General features: G+C 35.9%; 1 protein-coding gene across 1 annotated transcript; it reads right to left on the bottom strand.

Moving 5' to 3' along the window:
• Nucleotides 1-1,102: 1,102 nt before the first annotated feature.
• On the bottom strand, nt 1,103-16,681 carry LOC122264446 (calcyclin-binding protein). Its single transcript, XM_043033343.2, has 7 exons — nt 16,529-16,681; nt 12,130-12,231; nt 7,600-7,699; nt 6,996-7,092; nt 3,344-3,453; nt 2,948-3,123; nt 1,103-1,948 (listed from the first exon to the last, which is right to left on the bottom strand). The coding sequence occupies exons 1-7, from the start codon at nt 16,547-16,549 to the stop codon at nt 1,859-1,861; spliced, it is 696 nt and encodes a 231-aa protein (XP_042889277.1). The 5' UTR covers nt 16,550-16,681; the 3' UTR covers nt 1,103-1,858.
• Between the last annotated feature and the right edge of the window lie 233 nt (nt 16,682-16,914).

Here is a 16,914-nt window from a genome sequence, read left to right as displayed (position 1 = left end):
CCCACAAATAATTAAATTATTTGAAATTTTCTGCCTGCCAACCAAAATGCAAGGTTCTTGGCACCATAGGAATAACCCAGTGATGCTAGGGACATGGACTATCCACTATAGTTTTGTTTTATTATTATTATTTTTTTGTGTTACACATAGATGATTCTACAAATGAGTAGTCACCAAGGAGTCCATTAATATGCCTACCTGCCCTCCCCTGTTTACCCCACTTTTTATGTCCATTACTATTATCATTGTTACTTGAGTTATTAAAACTGCCATCATTAATACTCTTGTCTTAACATTAATGATAATAGTAATGAGTGAGAGACAGAGAGAGTGAGAGTGAGAGTGAGAGTGAGAGTGAGAGTGTGAGAGAGAGAGAGAGAGAGAGAGAGAGAGAGAGAGAGAGAGAGAGAGAGAGAGAGAGAGAGAGAGAGGGTGGGGAATATTGTTTCACAGTAAAAACTCTGTACATATTTGTACCTGCATACTTTGTGACTTATGCATACCAAATCATTGTAGTTTTTCAACATATTTGACTACAAAAATTGAAAGCTTATAAATGAGTGTGAAAATATCTATGAAATATTTGAAAGCATTCCACACTGAGGAAATGCTTTTTATGCACTGGCAAATAACCTGTTCCACACTATATTTCCTGAGACAATTCATGGTTATTCCATACTCTATGAGATTTTAGTAGTATGGTGGTATCTACCATGCAGTTTCCTATGACGAAATGGTAAAAAGAAAGAGACAACAAAGTTAAAGAGGATCTAAATAACTCCTCATTTTCCTTATTCAATTTTCACCTAAACTGAAATAAAAACTAAAATATTGAGGCGTAATATACTCTAGTGTTTTTTATCTGCCAAGACTGCTGTCTACCAATTCACACATTATGAGCTATTATGTCGTTCAAACAGTATTTCATAATGGAAGCCTTGACCATATAAACAATAACTGATGACACTGTTTAAAAAGTCAATAAACAATCCTGGCAATCCTGGAGGTTGAAAGGAAGCTCCTGCTCCTACCCTCTGTTCATCTATCACAGAAACATGGTCAAATTATTGTATTTTAGGGTTTGAAAAATAAAACTATTAAATTATCATTGTACTTCAATAAACACAGTGTAAAAAAAAGAAGAAGAAGAAGAAAAAAGGCAAAAGGATTTCCAGTCATAGCAATATATATAAAACATATGGTTGTGGATATCCTCAAAAATATAAAAGCTAATAAAAAACATTATTAATACTTAATGAAAGTAGTATTCATATGCTTTGCCTCCTGCACAGTAAACACATCTAAAGCTGATAATTCTTACATATTTTTTGTGACAATTAACCTCAGTAACGAACTAACAAAAATGTGTGCATTGTTACAATACATTAAAGTTCATACTGTTTACAAACAACATCTTTTGTTCATAGGCCCTTGTTCTCCATTAGCCTGAACAATTTCAATTGAAATAAATTTTAACAACAGCTAGGGAAAAACAATACTGATAAAATTTTGAATAAGAAAACATGTCAACAAAACAGACCATTATATTAACAATAATAAAATCTAAAGCAAATGCTACTGCTTGCTAATAAATGATCTACAAAGCATCTGAAATAAAAAAACAACTTGCCAAAGTGATAGCAATTTCCTTTCTAATATCTTGAAAAAGTACTCTGAATCTTTCACTCAACACAAATTTCTCTCGCCAACTTCATCCGACAGATGGACAGACCAGCCGACATGCAACACCACGGAGATGCCGAACAAACCGCAAGCGACATCAATCAGCAGGCTCTTGTGCTCAACCGAGTGGAATGTCTTGCCGCTAGACCCTCAAGGAAGGCCAGTGTCTGGCATCTTAGAGGTTCAAGTCTGGCATCATGTCTGCTGCTCCGGCTTCCCCACTCATCCTCTTCTGCTGGCTCTCGTACCAGGTCTTGTTCAGCATCTGTGGGCCAGGGAGAGGGGTGAAAGGCAGGGAACTACTTGCTGAAGTATGAATGTGTATTGAAATATGAATATATATTAAAATCTATATGGGACAATGGCTATGTATTGAAATATAAAAATATACAGAAAACTAATGTGAACTTAAATATAGATATATGTAGATATATAAATATACACTGAAACATGAATATTAAAATATGAATATACTAACATCTAATTATATTTTAAAATATAATGATGTTTAGATATATAAATGTATAATAAAATATGGAAAACTACTGTACTCTTAACTTTAAGTTTTGACTACTTTATTAGGAATCTGTTATTTGTATTAATCTATTCCTTTCCTTGTTCTTCCATGCAGCTTCTACTACAACAAGAATTAATGACTCAGATAAATTTCATGAGGCAAAATCATGTCTACAAATGATCTTTTTGCAGCATTAAAAAGAAGTAATCAATAAAAAAGTAAAAGAAGAATAAGAACATAAGGAGAGGAAGGCGAAAAGACAAAGAAGTAGAAAAAAAAGTGAGCAGAAGCAGTGATAATCAGTGGAGAGTGAAATAGAAATACAAAGGGAAATCCAGAAAATAGAGAAAATAAGGAAAAAAAAGAAACAGGAAAATGAAAACTAACATGTATATAAAGTAGCTCCTTCCTCTTACTCTATGTTTAGAGTCATTCAACTGCACTTGTTATTGTTGAATATGCATTTGACTACACTTATCTGCATTCTTATGAGTTGACTAAACAAAATTATTAATGAACTTTATTACATAACTTGTAGTTATTATAATATGTACTTCAAGCAAACACCTAAAGAATTAACTTCATGTCAACGAAAAGAAGCGAACTAAAAATGTGATCCACAATTCCTTCTCATTCTCACATTAATTGTGAAAAGAAAGAGAAAGAAAGGCAAGCAAAGTTGTGTTAATAACCAAAGTTTATCCTCATATCAAACTGCCAGAATAGTTTTCAGATCTTTAACCATACCTGCTTCATTTTGTCATCACCATCCACATACATCTGCTTCATAAGGTCCATGATGCCAGCATTGGGGTCGTTACTGTCATGCTTGGGCTTCCGTGCCTCAGCTGAACGAGCCTCAAGTTCAGTCACTCCTTCCCACTTCATCTGCTTCTCCTTGGCCAGGAAAAGGACTACCATATCTAATGGGGATAAAATGGAGATTGGGATTAGTGTAATTTCCATTAGAGACTGAGGAGAGATATTGGTAGTAAATATTGAAAATGTTCATTTTTTACAACTTCTATTATAAAGAGCATATTTTTCTATGTAATGGTTAATGCTTCAAATATACAAGTTTCATGAGCCACAAAAGGAGACTTGAGAAACACTATACTTTCTTTTTCAGAAATAATGCCATACCTGTTTTGATCTTGTGGTAACTGGCATCTGGCTTAATGTCCTCAGCCAATTTTAGGATGTTGAGCTGGTGATTCTTGCTGTCTAATTCACTGACATGTAAGTTGACACTCCTGAAATGATTCATAGTTTTATGTTACTATAATGTGTTAAACAGAGTAATGTAAGAATGTGTGTGTGGCAGAAGCCATGGCAGACCTCAGGGGCCGGGTCCAAGAAATGATTTGCACCATTGCAACTCATGGTTTCGTTGGAAATGAAGCAAAATTGTAACCAACCTGCTGTGACCCATCCAAGAAACAACTTGCGATACCAGATTTTGCACAACTTCTATGACTGCTCATCCCAATTGCAAATTACTCAAGCTGGAACTAATAACAGTTAGGTTATGTCATAAAAGAGTAGCACTCTTACGGACTTTCTCAGAAAACAATAAAAATATGTAAAATGTGAATCTAAATCAAGATGCAGTTTGTAAATAGCCCTATTTTGCCAAACTAAGCAAAGGTGGAGGATTGTTAGCCTTTGCCAAAGCATTGACAAGTATGGATGTCAGGGCGAATGCAGGACCACTAATTAATAGTAATAGCAATTAAATAATAGTGAATTTAAATTTCATCACACTTTAAAGGCTGAGCCTTGTCACCTCTAGTATCTCTTAAAATAGCTGAGAGGTTATCAGACATCCCAAGAAACAGCAGTAGCTCCTTTAAAGTAGGGTTTAGTGATTGGCAAGCAGTGTCAAATTTTATTTATATCCTTTTTAAGGTTTCAGTGTTAATTCTGCTGAAATCTTTCATTCCAGCACTACATGCCATTCGTGTACTGATTTCCCCAGCACTGATGTTTCTGCAGAGCCAAAATTAGCCTCTTTATTCCTCTAGGTAAGTGGTGAGGAAGAGGGCAGAGGACTCCATGTTTTTGATTGTGTGTGATTGTGTGTGACTGTGTTATGGTATTATTGGCAAGTGATTGGTAGACAGATTTTGAAAGCATGCATCTCATTGGCACGCCAGTGTAATGAGGTTTCTTCACAGCTGGAAGTAGAAGTTTCATCAGCTACAATTACAAGGTGCGCTAGGAGGGATTTGCTGCTGACTTTCTTTGATCCAGCCCAAGAATAGATAAAATTTGGGCCAGGTTTTAAAGACATTGCAAAAGACTATACTTTTAGTCAAGGAAAATTCAACTGAAACTAATGATAAAAACAGTTTTCTAAAAAAATAATTTTGTAAAATAACACAAAAAACAACAACATAGGTACCAATATGCTTTCTTTAGCAAGTTCATTAACTGTAAAGCCTGAACTTGCATTTAGATCTCTCTTAACCCATTGCCGACAGGAATAGATTTGATTGATCAGTCTCCTGGACAGGCACTAGTGCCACCTGAGCATCAACCCGAATGGGTTTTAATTAAGAGATAGGAAATTTTACATTACATATCACAACCTTTTGTGCTCTTTCACTCACTTGCTATAATACTAGAATCATATTTGTGTTCATTTTTTGTTTTTGTTTTACTGTATAGTGAAACTTATGTGGGCTATAAGACAGGTTTTATCAAAGTTGCATTAGTCTGAAATTGTAGTATAGGTCCATATCAGCTCATTATGTTCTTCTTACTAGGTGTGAAAGAATTATTAGTTTTATAGGAGGGCAAAGAGCAACTTGACTTTTTTTTTCGTATTCATATACTTTCAGAAACAATTACAAAAGTAATAACCATCCACAGCAAAAATTACATGAAGAGAGGAGAAGAGGAAGTAAACCTGTATTTAGGACTGCGAGCGCCACAGCAAAGGCAGACAGACTAGCACAGGGGCACACTGTAGACACTGGACGTGGCCTGGGTCACCTTCCTCTTCTCGCTCTGCCTGCATATCTTACACCACTGGTAATTTAGAGTAGGATGTCAGCATCTTGCTGTTTATGTGTCATTGCTCTAAGATTGTGCTTGCTAGAGACTGTGAATGGGTGCCATTCGTTCCTGCTAGTACTAGGTGAGAGTGGTGCCATCTATGTTTGGGATTCTAGATTAATATTATTTTGCTGAATATTGCTGCATATATAGTAATTATAATTGCAATGATTGCCATCAGTCACTAAATAGAGTTATTACTCATAGTGCAATAAAGAAACACAGTGATCCATTCTCCTCCAATATCAAAAATGCTGTGAAGACTATTGTCATGTATGTCATGATGCCTGCTGTCAGGCAAAAGCTTGTACATTGCGTATGTCACAATATCCATCTGCAATGGGTTATCCCCTATGTAAGTCCATTTCTCAAGCTCATCTGTCCCCCCAGCCAAAAATAAGGCCTGATTTTTCAGCTTTCACCAATGGGAATATGAGGATATTGTACAGGGTGTGGGTAGAAGAAACTTGCCAAACAGTGCCAGATATATTAGTAGATATGTTACATTCACAGTGAAAAAGGAACAGGAAAATGCTTAGGATTATGTAATGTCTCTAAAAAATAAATTCCTGTAATATAAAATAACAAGTGTTACCTGTTTTTGGTTTAATTACCAAACAGTTTATGTTTTGATTTGTGATTTTTTAAAGTTTATGATGATGGTGCAGAAGTAATAAACATTCAGTAGAATTATATTTTCAGGGGCTAGTGATATGCAATATGATACACTCTTGTGATGCTGTGTATCTGATGAGATTTTGCTCAACTGCAAGCTAATGTAAGACCTCTAAGCACATTTTAGGAAAGCTTGGATGATGTTTGGTAGGCTAAATGTATCAAATGCATTGATTGGTGAGTTACGGTGGTTTATCAGAAATCAACCACATCTAAGGTTGAAAGCGTATTAGAATTCCACATCCTTCAACGTTTGGCAGAACATATCACAATAAACTACTTCAAAAGATTTACATCTTGGTAGTATAAACTTCTTTGGAAGAGAGAAAGAAAAGAAAGGAAAAAAGAGAAAGAAAGTAAAACACTGTTGTCCAATTTTTGCTTAAATAATTTAAGCAAAAAATTTATTTTTTGTCTAGTCATCACTTTCACCACTATAGTAATGTGAACGGTAAGCTTTTGTGACCTCATTTTTTAATGAAAAATGGACATCTCTAGGGAATATTTAACTGACTTTTTGCACCAGCTAAACATAGGGATTAACCCATTGCGTATGGGTATCATGGCATACGTGTTGGCACTGATTAGGCCTAAAAGACGAGAGTCAATGCATTCATGACGTGACATCAGGATCTGCTCACAGTTGAAGCACGCACACGGTCATGAAGTATTCTGGCTGTAACGGCACTAACTCTATAACTACAAGGTTCCAAAGTCAGCCTAACCCCGCATTTTATAATGGATTTATGGAAAAATATTGTGTTGGGCTAGTCTGCACTACCCGGAAGGCAGAGAAAACCCTTTCCCTGTCCCTCTGATTTTTAGCCGGTGCTGCTAGTGTCATAGACTGCCCACCTTGATGACCAGTTAGGTCGTTATTTGCCCCATCGGCAATGGGTTAATAAAGCTTAACATTTACCAAATTAGTAAGGCACGAGTCCTTCTACTGTTCAAGTGTTCAGAATAGGATTTATACATAGAATACATTTTGAACAGAATCCACATTGGAAAGCTGTTCCAAATCCTCAAAAGTAAGTACAATTTACAGAATACTGCTTACCTTATATCAAACTTCACAGATATTTTGTCCTTTTCCATTGAATGGACATTTTTCAGAGTAATATACAGCTTTACAAACTTATCCGACTGATCCCATGCTGTAAGGAGAGAATAATTTAAATGTATTTCATATGCATACTATCATCGTTAACTTTAATTTCTGATGTCTATGCCAGGCTTTAATGGGAAAGAAAGACTAGGAAAACTATTATAAAAATATTTTTTTTAAAAAGTGAACACAGAAAGTAAAGTAATAAAGTAAAAAACTTTATCTATTTTTCCTTTCATAAAATACATAAAGCAGGTAAGTAATCTGCAGTGACTCCTACTAAAGTTAATAGTAATGATAATGGTATGACAATTTGTAAATTTATAGCAACATTAGAAATAGTAGCAGCAGTAGTATTATTAGTAGTAATAATAGTGTTAATACTAATAATAACAATGGAAATAAATTATACACTGGTGATCAGTACAATTCCAGTCTCTTAATCACTGCACACTGACACTAGCTATTCCCTTACTGACATGTTGGTTACTGTGAAACCTATTACCAGAGCTGATTAAAGAAAAATGGCTCTCACAAAACTGATAAAAAAACTTACAGTAATTCCTGATGTTGACAGTATAGATCTTTGGAGTCAAGTTTGTCTTGGCTTTGGGTGTCTCAGACTTGTTATCTGCTGAGTCTTCAAGATTCTTCAACTGCAAATACAAGGAAATTATTTGCTTGAGGTGGGGGACTTGATGTTATAATCAGTATAGCATACATCCTGATGTCTATTCCTTCATGAAGAATTTGTACATTTAATTTTCATAACTTCTATCTACCTATATTCTGATTGACACAATATGCATATAACTAATAATAATAATAATAATAAAATCACACACACACAAAAGAAGAAGAAGAAAAAAGACACACCAATATGTTCTGAGTAACAATGTTTGAAAAGTTTGTAAATAGTGCATTATGAAAAAAAAGGATATAATCAATCTCAATAATAGAAATAGGTAACACAGATATATCTTAGCAGATAACATGACACAATTCATATGATGAAAATGAGTGCTTCCTAGCGAGTTGGTTTAATCATCATTGTACAAAGTTGTGGCCAGTGACTAGTAAACAAAAACTGTAGTTCAGAAAAACTAATTCTTTAACTTGCACTATCCACTGGTAACAGATCTTGTCTAAATATAGCATATCATTATTAGTTGGTCTAATAATAATAATAATAACAACAAAAAATAGGTTGATTATCAAATTGCAGGTTTCTTCACTAAGTGTTATGAATTATTCCCTAAGGGGATTTTCAAACAAAATAATTAAATTTCAAATTAACTGTGCAGTCCACAATCGCAGTACCCCAAGGGTGCAAAATGGGCAGGCGTATTTAAACTTTAGATGTGTTAAAATGTCATACACACTGTTATAATAACCGTCCTGTTTAAATTTGATTTCTTGTCTGAGCACTAAGAACTAATGGCAGTGTTAACCCATTCATGCCGGGGGCATTCCAGCCTTGCAAGTTGCAATGCCGGGGCACTCAAACGGATAGGCCTAAATCAGTTAAATGATCGACGCCGTATGACGGCACCCTGCGAACGGGCCTTGAATATGCGGTACCCGGGGTGTACCACCCCTCGAGAGAGGGTCAACATATCTAAATGGGGACTCATACAAGCTGTATTTTATATATATCAATACTCATACAATTAAACTGTTACTTTTTTTTACATTTCACATTATAAATCATTCTAGGCCTTTTATATTCACATATCTGTTATAAAAAGAAAATTTTTACTTTGAAATACAATTTAATGGTCCATATACTTATAAATGATTTGTTTCTTGTTTCTTTAGCCAAAAATCTTTTAAAAAATGATATTTTTATATTTGTCTCATGTGCAATGTCACTTCATGGTTGCTTATTTAGATATAAATTTTGATAAGAAATGGATAATAAACCATGATTAGTTTTTTTGTTGTTTTTTTTCATCAGGAGAGTATTGTCAACCTTAGTGCTGATGTGCATATCACTTGCTAGCATAAATAACAAGGATCTTGAATTAGGCGACAACTGTCAAGCCATATCTATCATTGTCTCAAGTAAGAAATGCTTCAAGGAGGCAAAAGCTACAATGCTTGTGAGGAAGACCAAGGAAAGGTTGTTTGCTGATAGTAAACTGTTGGATATGGGTGACCTGAACATATTGATGTACTGATGGTAAAAAAATCATACTGAAGTCTGGGTCAGTCACTTGAACCTGCTGATGTAAGCAGGTGCTTTCTATTATTGTTTCTTACAATTATGCTAAGAGTAATAGTTATATTTAGTAATGGAAATCATCATTATAATTACTAGAATTACTATAATATAGGTCTAGTCTGGAATCCCAAACACAGATGGCACCACTAAGAAAGAAAGTCTTAAATGTCCCCCATCCATGGTCTCTACCAAGAAATAATGTTGGAGAACAATGAAATACTGCAAGATGCCATTAACCCATGGGGTGCCTAACGACCTAATTGGTTGTCAGGGTGGGCAGTCTACAACACTTGTGACACCGGCTAAAAATTAGAGGGATGGGGAAAGTGTTTTCTCTGCCCCCTGGGTATAGCAGACTAGCCCAAGAGGTTTGTGTTTTGAGTTCCGTGCACGCCTGTCTGGCCGCACAACTACAAGTCGGTTTAGGCTGACTTTAGAACCCTCTGGAGCTAGTGCCATTACAGCTATTAAACTTCATGACTGTGTTTGCACTTCAAGTGTGAGCAGATCCCGTAGATCCATCATGTACGCATTGACACCCGTCTTTTAGGCCTTATTGGTGCTGACATGTATGTCATGACACCTGTATGTAATGGGTTAACTGGCTCTAAAGCATTGGCAGTACTTTAGAGCTGAAGGGCAGAATAAGAAGAGTAATGTGAACCAGACGATATGCAGCACTGGAATGTCACCCTGTGCCAGTATGGCTACTTTGTGCTTTGGCACAAACAGACATTACTCTTTACCATCTATTCTTGTTTTTTGTTGGGGATGGTTTTTTTCTTCCTTATTTGTTTATGAAAGAAAGAAAGAAAGAAAGAAAGAAAAAAAAAGTTTTTAGTCGTCCCAAAAACTATATTACTTCTGTAAGAATGAGTGTAAAAACCATAATGAGCTGATATACTGCAAAATACTTCAATTTTAGTCAATTACAATGCTGAGAAAGCCTGGCAGATAGCACATACTAGCCTCAAATTGTAAAACTCAAAACCTGACTAACACACACACACACACACACACACAAAAAAAGATCATAACAAGTGAATGAAAGAGTGAGAAAGCCTTAGGTATGTTGTGCGACACTCCCTTGCTTTGAAATAAAACCTGTATGGTGTGCTGAGCAGGTGGCACTGGGTGCCTGCTGTGTGGTCAAAACAAGAAAATGGATGCCCCCTATCCAATGGGTTAACCAGATAATGATGTGGTGGTTTTGGTTGCACTTGGACATTTCAATATGAGCAGGCCTAACACTGCAGGTTATTTGTACACTGAGGGAGCGGCCAGCTTCTATACGGGTGATCATCTGGCAATACAGCCAGACAAAGCCATGATGCGCCAAGCAAGTCACACAGCAAGATGACCAGCCAGGCAATGACGTGACTGTCATGTCAAGTCATTTGGTGTTGAGTAGTTAATTACAAAGCAGGAGAAATCTAGATCATCAAGGAATATCTAGGCCTAGTAGGGAAGTGCTGGAGCCCACCACTGGTAGCAAAAATAACCTAACATGAGGAAGCTATTGGGCCCACAATCTCCCATGGTGATGTACTGTATTGGTAAAGGCCTCATAAAATTAGAAGGATCCTCCAATCAACCCTTATTATTCTAGAGGGATTATATTTATCTGATTTATTCTTTAAGTCTGATGTAGTAACAAGTCAAATTTCAGAGGACTATGACAAATATACTAGAAGTTACTGATAAATAACAAGTATGTTTTCCTTGTGATGCCATACTGCAAAGTTTAATTCTTTGTACAAAACTCATTTTTTTTCTTTTTATTTACCAATGTTCATCATTCAAAGCTCATTTCACTCATAAAAATTGCGTGGAAAAAGTCTAACCATTTATATTTTCTCAATATCTCTTAACTGTTTTCCTACTGATTAATATCAGGGTGAAGGTATGGGTGAAGTATAAACTTAGCCTATTTTTCCCATTATTCTAATTATAATGTTCTTATTATTATTCAAAAAAGAAAAAAAATTAAGCTGCTACTGCTACAAGAGTAAATAAGGGACCTGAAAATTTCCCTTTAATCTTTTCATAATGGGTATTCCGCATGTGATCCGGCGAAAAGTGTGTAATGCCAGGTGTCAATAAGTATGTGACACGGCATCTGAACTTGCTCACACAGTCATGAAATATTATGGCTATAACAGTGCTAACTTCAGTGCTGCAGGGTTCCAAAGTCAACTTAAACACTTGTTTTGTGATCAATTTTAGGAAAAATGCCATTTAAGGTAGTCTGCACTTTCTGCCTCTCAAAATTTTAGCTAATGCTGCCAGCACTGTATAACAACCAGTTTGACTGCTAGTTCGGTTGTTACATGCACCGTTACCATAGGGTTAATGAGTCAAATTTAATTAATTTATGGCTCTTGCTATTTTTAGGCCCAGATCCCTACAAATAATGTTTTTCTGGAATCAAAATTTAACAGAAAACCAAACAGATGAACAGTGACTTTTGTAAGAGGCATTTTAAAAGGAGGGAGAAGGGAGAGAGGAAAAAGAGAGGAAGAGAGAGGGAGAGGGAGAGAGAAGGAGGGAGGATGAAAAAGAAAGAAAGAAAGAAAGATAGATTATACAGGGGACTTACAATTATCACATTGTCATATACAGTACAATATTTACAATTTGCAGCATTCAGCAAACTATTTCTTTAAAATTTGAAAGTCAAACTTTAGCATTTATAAGCTCTTACCTTTAATTTGATTTCTTATCATATTCTTCTTTACATTTTAAACCTAATAATTTCCCTACTTCTCAATGCTACTACAACATTTTTCCATTGAAGGGAAACAACTATGCAAATGACCTAACAGCTGGGAGGGGGGACTAATACCCCAAAGCAAAACATACCTCTGTCTCCAGTCTTTTCAATTCTAATGAGAGGATGTCTTGAATGCGCTTCCTCGTGGCTGAAGCTACAAGTGTGCGCAGCTCAGCAATATCCTTGGACACCTGGGGGAAAAAATAGAGTTCAAGTCTGATGGAAAATAGGATATTTAACTGTGTAAACAAACCAAAACAAACTTGGTAAAAGGAAGAACAAAGAATTGGACAAAAACATTACTTATTTTTGCAAAATCAGTATATGATACCTTTTTTAAAAATGATTTACAGAAATAAATGAAAATATTGAAGCAAGTAAAAGTTGTTATCATCATTACTGCTATCATACATCAGTTATTTCTTTAACCCACTCACGACGGGGGTATTCCAGCCATGCATGTCACAATGCCGGGGCTTTCGAACGCTTAGGCGTAAATCAATTAAATGATTGGCACCATATGGTGCCACCCGGCCACCGGGCTTTTGAATGAGCGGTACAGTAGTGTACCACCCGTCCAGAGAGGGTTAAATAACACACTATGATCATAATCTAAATTGTGATATAATTTTTTTTTTCTATTTCTTTTATCCAACAATTCATATATATTTCAAAACAGTGTACCATATGGGATCTGGACACTAGATACTAAGATTATACAGAATTTTGGCAAATGTTTGCTACATTGGCCTATGCCCTGATTAGTGTTGCCTCCATGCCTATTGGCACTCTGGAAAAAGCCAATAAATCTTAACCTTGTATATTTTACCGTGATAGAGCTTGTAGACCTCAGATAAGGAACAAGATTCAGTTTTACCTGGGATGCCTGCTGTGACTGCTTGATACTGATTCACTATGGGGTTGGGTTTAAAATTAAAGACTTTACATCAAGGACCACATCAGGTTTCAAGTAAATTTGGACAGAACACAACCAATATAATAGAGAGCGAGAAAGAGAAAAAAAATATCTGTTTTGAAAGCTGCTGTCAAAGTCTTCTGAACATCTACGTGAAACTGCTTACAATGTAGCATTAACTTAAATTAAATGCTGCACCTTAAAACTGAGATGCCTTTGATGCTCCACTGTTTGATAATTACTTGAGACACATTTTCTGGTGTTAATGATCAAGCTCTTCAAATTATATGGTAAATGTTCAATATTCTGAGTCAGCTAAGGCCAAGGATGGATCGTATTTAGGGTTAAGAGAGGATATATACTATATTTAATAAATGATATTCACAAGAAATGTTTTTATCTTTAGCTCCAGATAATGAAAAATTTGCATAGGGCAATTATGCTTTTAAGTGGAAATTATTGATGTTGAGTAGGGTGTTTCCCTACACAAGGGGACGGGGATACTTATAAACTAACTAGTTTTGTGAGTTCAAATAACATTAAAATATTTTAACTATTTGAATCACATACAATAAAATAGAAAACAATTATCTTGTGCTTGAGTTGTTTTGGTGTCAACTTTTGTATTTTTTTTTCTTTTCTTTTTATAAAAGATCCCATGGAAGTTTTCTTATAATGAGCTTTTATATAAGAATAACTAATTGGTTTGTAGTGAGTTTCTTAGTGTAAGTACCCTACTTTATATCACTGATTGATATTGCTTAATCAAACTGACATATTGATTATTTTCAGATTCACTTACAAAGCAATATTCATAACAACTTACTGATGCCAGGGAATACACCGTACAAGTATACTTGCATTTATTTTGAAAAGTAAATGGTCAGTCTTAGAAGGCCCCTTTACATGTGTTCTTGGGCAAAGGCCAATAATTTTCATTGAATACATTCTAAAAGATAACATGCAGATCTTTCTGGCATTATCATATGAGGATGCTGTCCAAGCTCAACTTTGTCAGAATATACTTGGTAAGGGTTTGCTAGCCATTGCCGGATTTTGGAGGTCTTGGTCCTAGTCAAACTAGTACCGACTTGCACCATTCCCTATGGTTTTGTTTTAATCTTTTTTTCTTTTTTACATACTGATGGCTCCATAAGCATTTTGTAACTATGGCATTAACTAGTAGGCCTAAATAATTTCATTTTTTACTATTATTTTTGTTACCAACATTATTAACCCTATGACGACGGTGCGTCACACTCGTGTAACACAGCCAAACTCCCGATGCCGGGGCGTCATGCGATTGTGACGATTACAATGCAATATTGCAATCACCCGGCATAGGGGACTTCACGTAGCGAGTGCCCCGTCGGGAAAGGGTTAATACTTATATGTTTGTTTTTCCCTTTCTTCCCCTCAAAAGAAAAGAAAATAAAAAAATCAGGCAATGGGGTGTGGTCAGGCAGGCTTAGTAATTGACTTCTTGGTGACAAATCCCTTGTGGAGCCACCATGTTTAAAAAACAAACAAAAATACACTAGACATTGCATGTATACATGCTTTCCTGCTATCAGTGGATTACAACTGTAGGTCCTCCATCACAGATCACAAAAAGTCACAATAAGTTTCAAGTGGGTAGAACATGGCAGACTATCACAGTATCTTTCAAAAAGGGACTTTCTCATAATCACATGAAATGTGGTAAGAGAGAAAGATGGAATGTTTTGAAGGAAAAAATGACTTGTGAAAGAGAGTCTTGAGTTGCACTTTGCACAAAACAGACTACTAGCCAGAAAACAGGCGAGAGACCTTTTCTTTCATACATAATTCCTATAAATATTCATACATAAAAATCTTTGTCAAATGAAACTTATAAAATATGGTGAAATATAAAGAAACAGAAAATATAAAAATAGTGGCATAACATTCTCTATCTCTTTGACGCTTTTTTAAACATGATAAGCACTATGATGGTGTAGTTAACATCTCTATTACAATTATGTTATTATTTTCAAGGTAATTAACTATCTATTAACTTGGATAAAAAACACTAATAGTTTAGTGTCACAGGTGAAAATAGGCCAGGCAGTCTTTCAAAATGTGACTTTCTCATAATTGTTTGAAATGCATTCTAATGAAATCCACTTGAAAATTGCTGCAATCTTTGAGGGATGGCCTATAATCTGATGTCCAACGCCTCATGGTGTAGCATCAAGTGCTTAGTACAACCTCCACACTATGGCAAAGACAACAAACCTCAACCACATATATTCTGGCATGATGGATTTCTACAAATTCTATCCTAACAGCATAAATATGGTGAAAGTTTGTTGATCTCTGCCAGAGCACTTACAGGAATGGAACATGTCTGTTAAACATTTGGCAAAACAAATCTAATTCACAGGGTCTTTAACCCATCTGCACCGGATGATGTTCTATCACGTCATGAGAATATTTTGCTCCTGCAAGATGATGTCCTATCGCATCATGATCGCTCCCTTTAAATATAAATTTTACATAGTTACTTATGTATATAATCATTTCATTTCCATTTGTTTAGATAGTGTTCTTGACTCATAAAAAAAAAGTCTCTCAACATCCCGTAAAATCGGGTGGGTGTAGGGCGCTCTGAGAAGTGTAGCACAGTGTCGCGCCCTAATAGATCTGTCACGTGGAGACTGTGTGCGCTTGTTTTCTTCACAGTGAGCAGCAATAAATGTGAATGGGTTAGGTATTCAGAACAGGACCATGTGTAGATAGAGGAAAGCTAAGCTAATGGCCCAAAAGAAAACATAAACCAATGTAAGTCGAAAAGGTAGTGTGCAGCAAGTAAAGGTACAGACACCATCAATTGTCAAAACAGCTGAATTTAAGCTGAAACAAGTCCAGCAATGCCTGGCCTCCATGCTTCATGTTCCAGCATGAAGCATATATATTCTAGCAGGCTGACCTCTTGGGCAACATCTTCATCAAATAAGGGACCAATTCAAGTTCTATCTTGCTAAATATATGGGAAAGATTTGTTGGCCTTTGAAAGAGTATGAAGAATGGTGGCCACAGTGTCAGTTCCTGTGTTCCCATTCTGAACAATTTTCATCACAAGGAAATTCACATTTTGAAAGCCACCATCGGGGGTCTTCTAAACATCTAACAAATAAATACTTATTTTCTAATATTCAATTTCTAAGGTATATCGTAGAATTCAAACATTGTTTACATTGTACTCATGTCCAAAACTTAAATAATGAATTCTAGATGTGTATTTATATACTTAAATATTTATGTTAACAAATACATTATGCAAACTATTATTATCATTACACCTAATACCAAGGAGAAAACATTAGCTCACTCTTAAAACCTAAACACAACATTAAAACAGTATGTAGACACCAAACACCAGCAAAAAAGAAGAAGAAAAAAAAAAAAAATCGACAATACCTGAAAAAAAATCTTGGTACACCTCTTTAATTTAGCTCAAAATCAACCCCCAACCCTTCTCTTCCTCCTCAAACTCAAACCCCAAACCCTAAATGCCATTACCATCAATAGAAACACAACAAATCCCTCACCTCTTCCATTTTGTTCGACATCTTGAATAAATAAGTGACGGAAATAAGACCCGCGTGCGTCCCGGCCTCGAACGTCCCTGCAGCTGGAAGTCCTCGCGTGTTTGGAGTATCGCTGCGGCGACGCTACGAGCGAACACGCCGGGGCGAACACGGGCGAGCGAACGTGCGGATTGCGAACTTTATTTTGCGAAGAGCATGCGAACTTGCTGCCTCAGCGGCGATGCGCTTCGACTGTGCTTTCCTTATAGCCTGCTGGTCTCTTTTTGCTGTTTAGAGCTGATTCATCTGATCATCATGCGTATGTGGTAGATTTGGCACAGGATAGGGCATTTCATAATTTTTGACTTTGAAAAGGAATTGCTTGGCCATCTTTGACGGACGCAGTG

Source organism: Penaeus japonicus, unplaced genomic scaffold, assembly GCF_977035675.1.
Source record: "Penaeus japonicus unplaced genomic scaffold, GWHDUDI00000001_assembly GWHDUDI00000006, whole genome shotgun sequence".
Taxonomy (NCBI): domain Eukaryota; kingdom Metazoa; phylum Arthropoda; class Malacostraca; order Decapoda; family Penaeidae; genus Penaeus; species Penaeus japonicus.
The sequence above is the reverse complement of the archived record's forward strand: the minus strand, read 5'-3'. Positions and strand labels throughout refer to the sequence as shown.

What these genes read in the sequence shown, in the direction of transcription:
- LOC122264446 (XM_043033343.2), bottom strand. Translation starts at nt 16,549, where the DNA reads ATGTCGAACAAAATGGAAGAG. An exon ending in TGTCGAACAAAATGGAAGAG is followed by an intron (nt 12,232 to 16,528) that starts GTGAGGGATTTG and finishes TTTTTCCCCCAG; the next exon opens with GTGTCCAAGGATATTGCTGA. An exon ending in TGTCAACATCAGGAATTACT is followed by an intron (nt 7,093 to 7,599) that starts GTAAGTTTTTTT and finishes CTCTCCTTACAG; the next exon opens with CATGGGATCAGTCGGATAAG.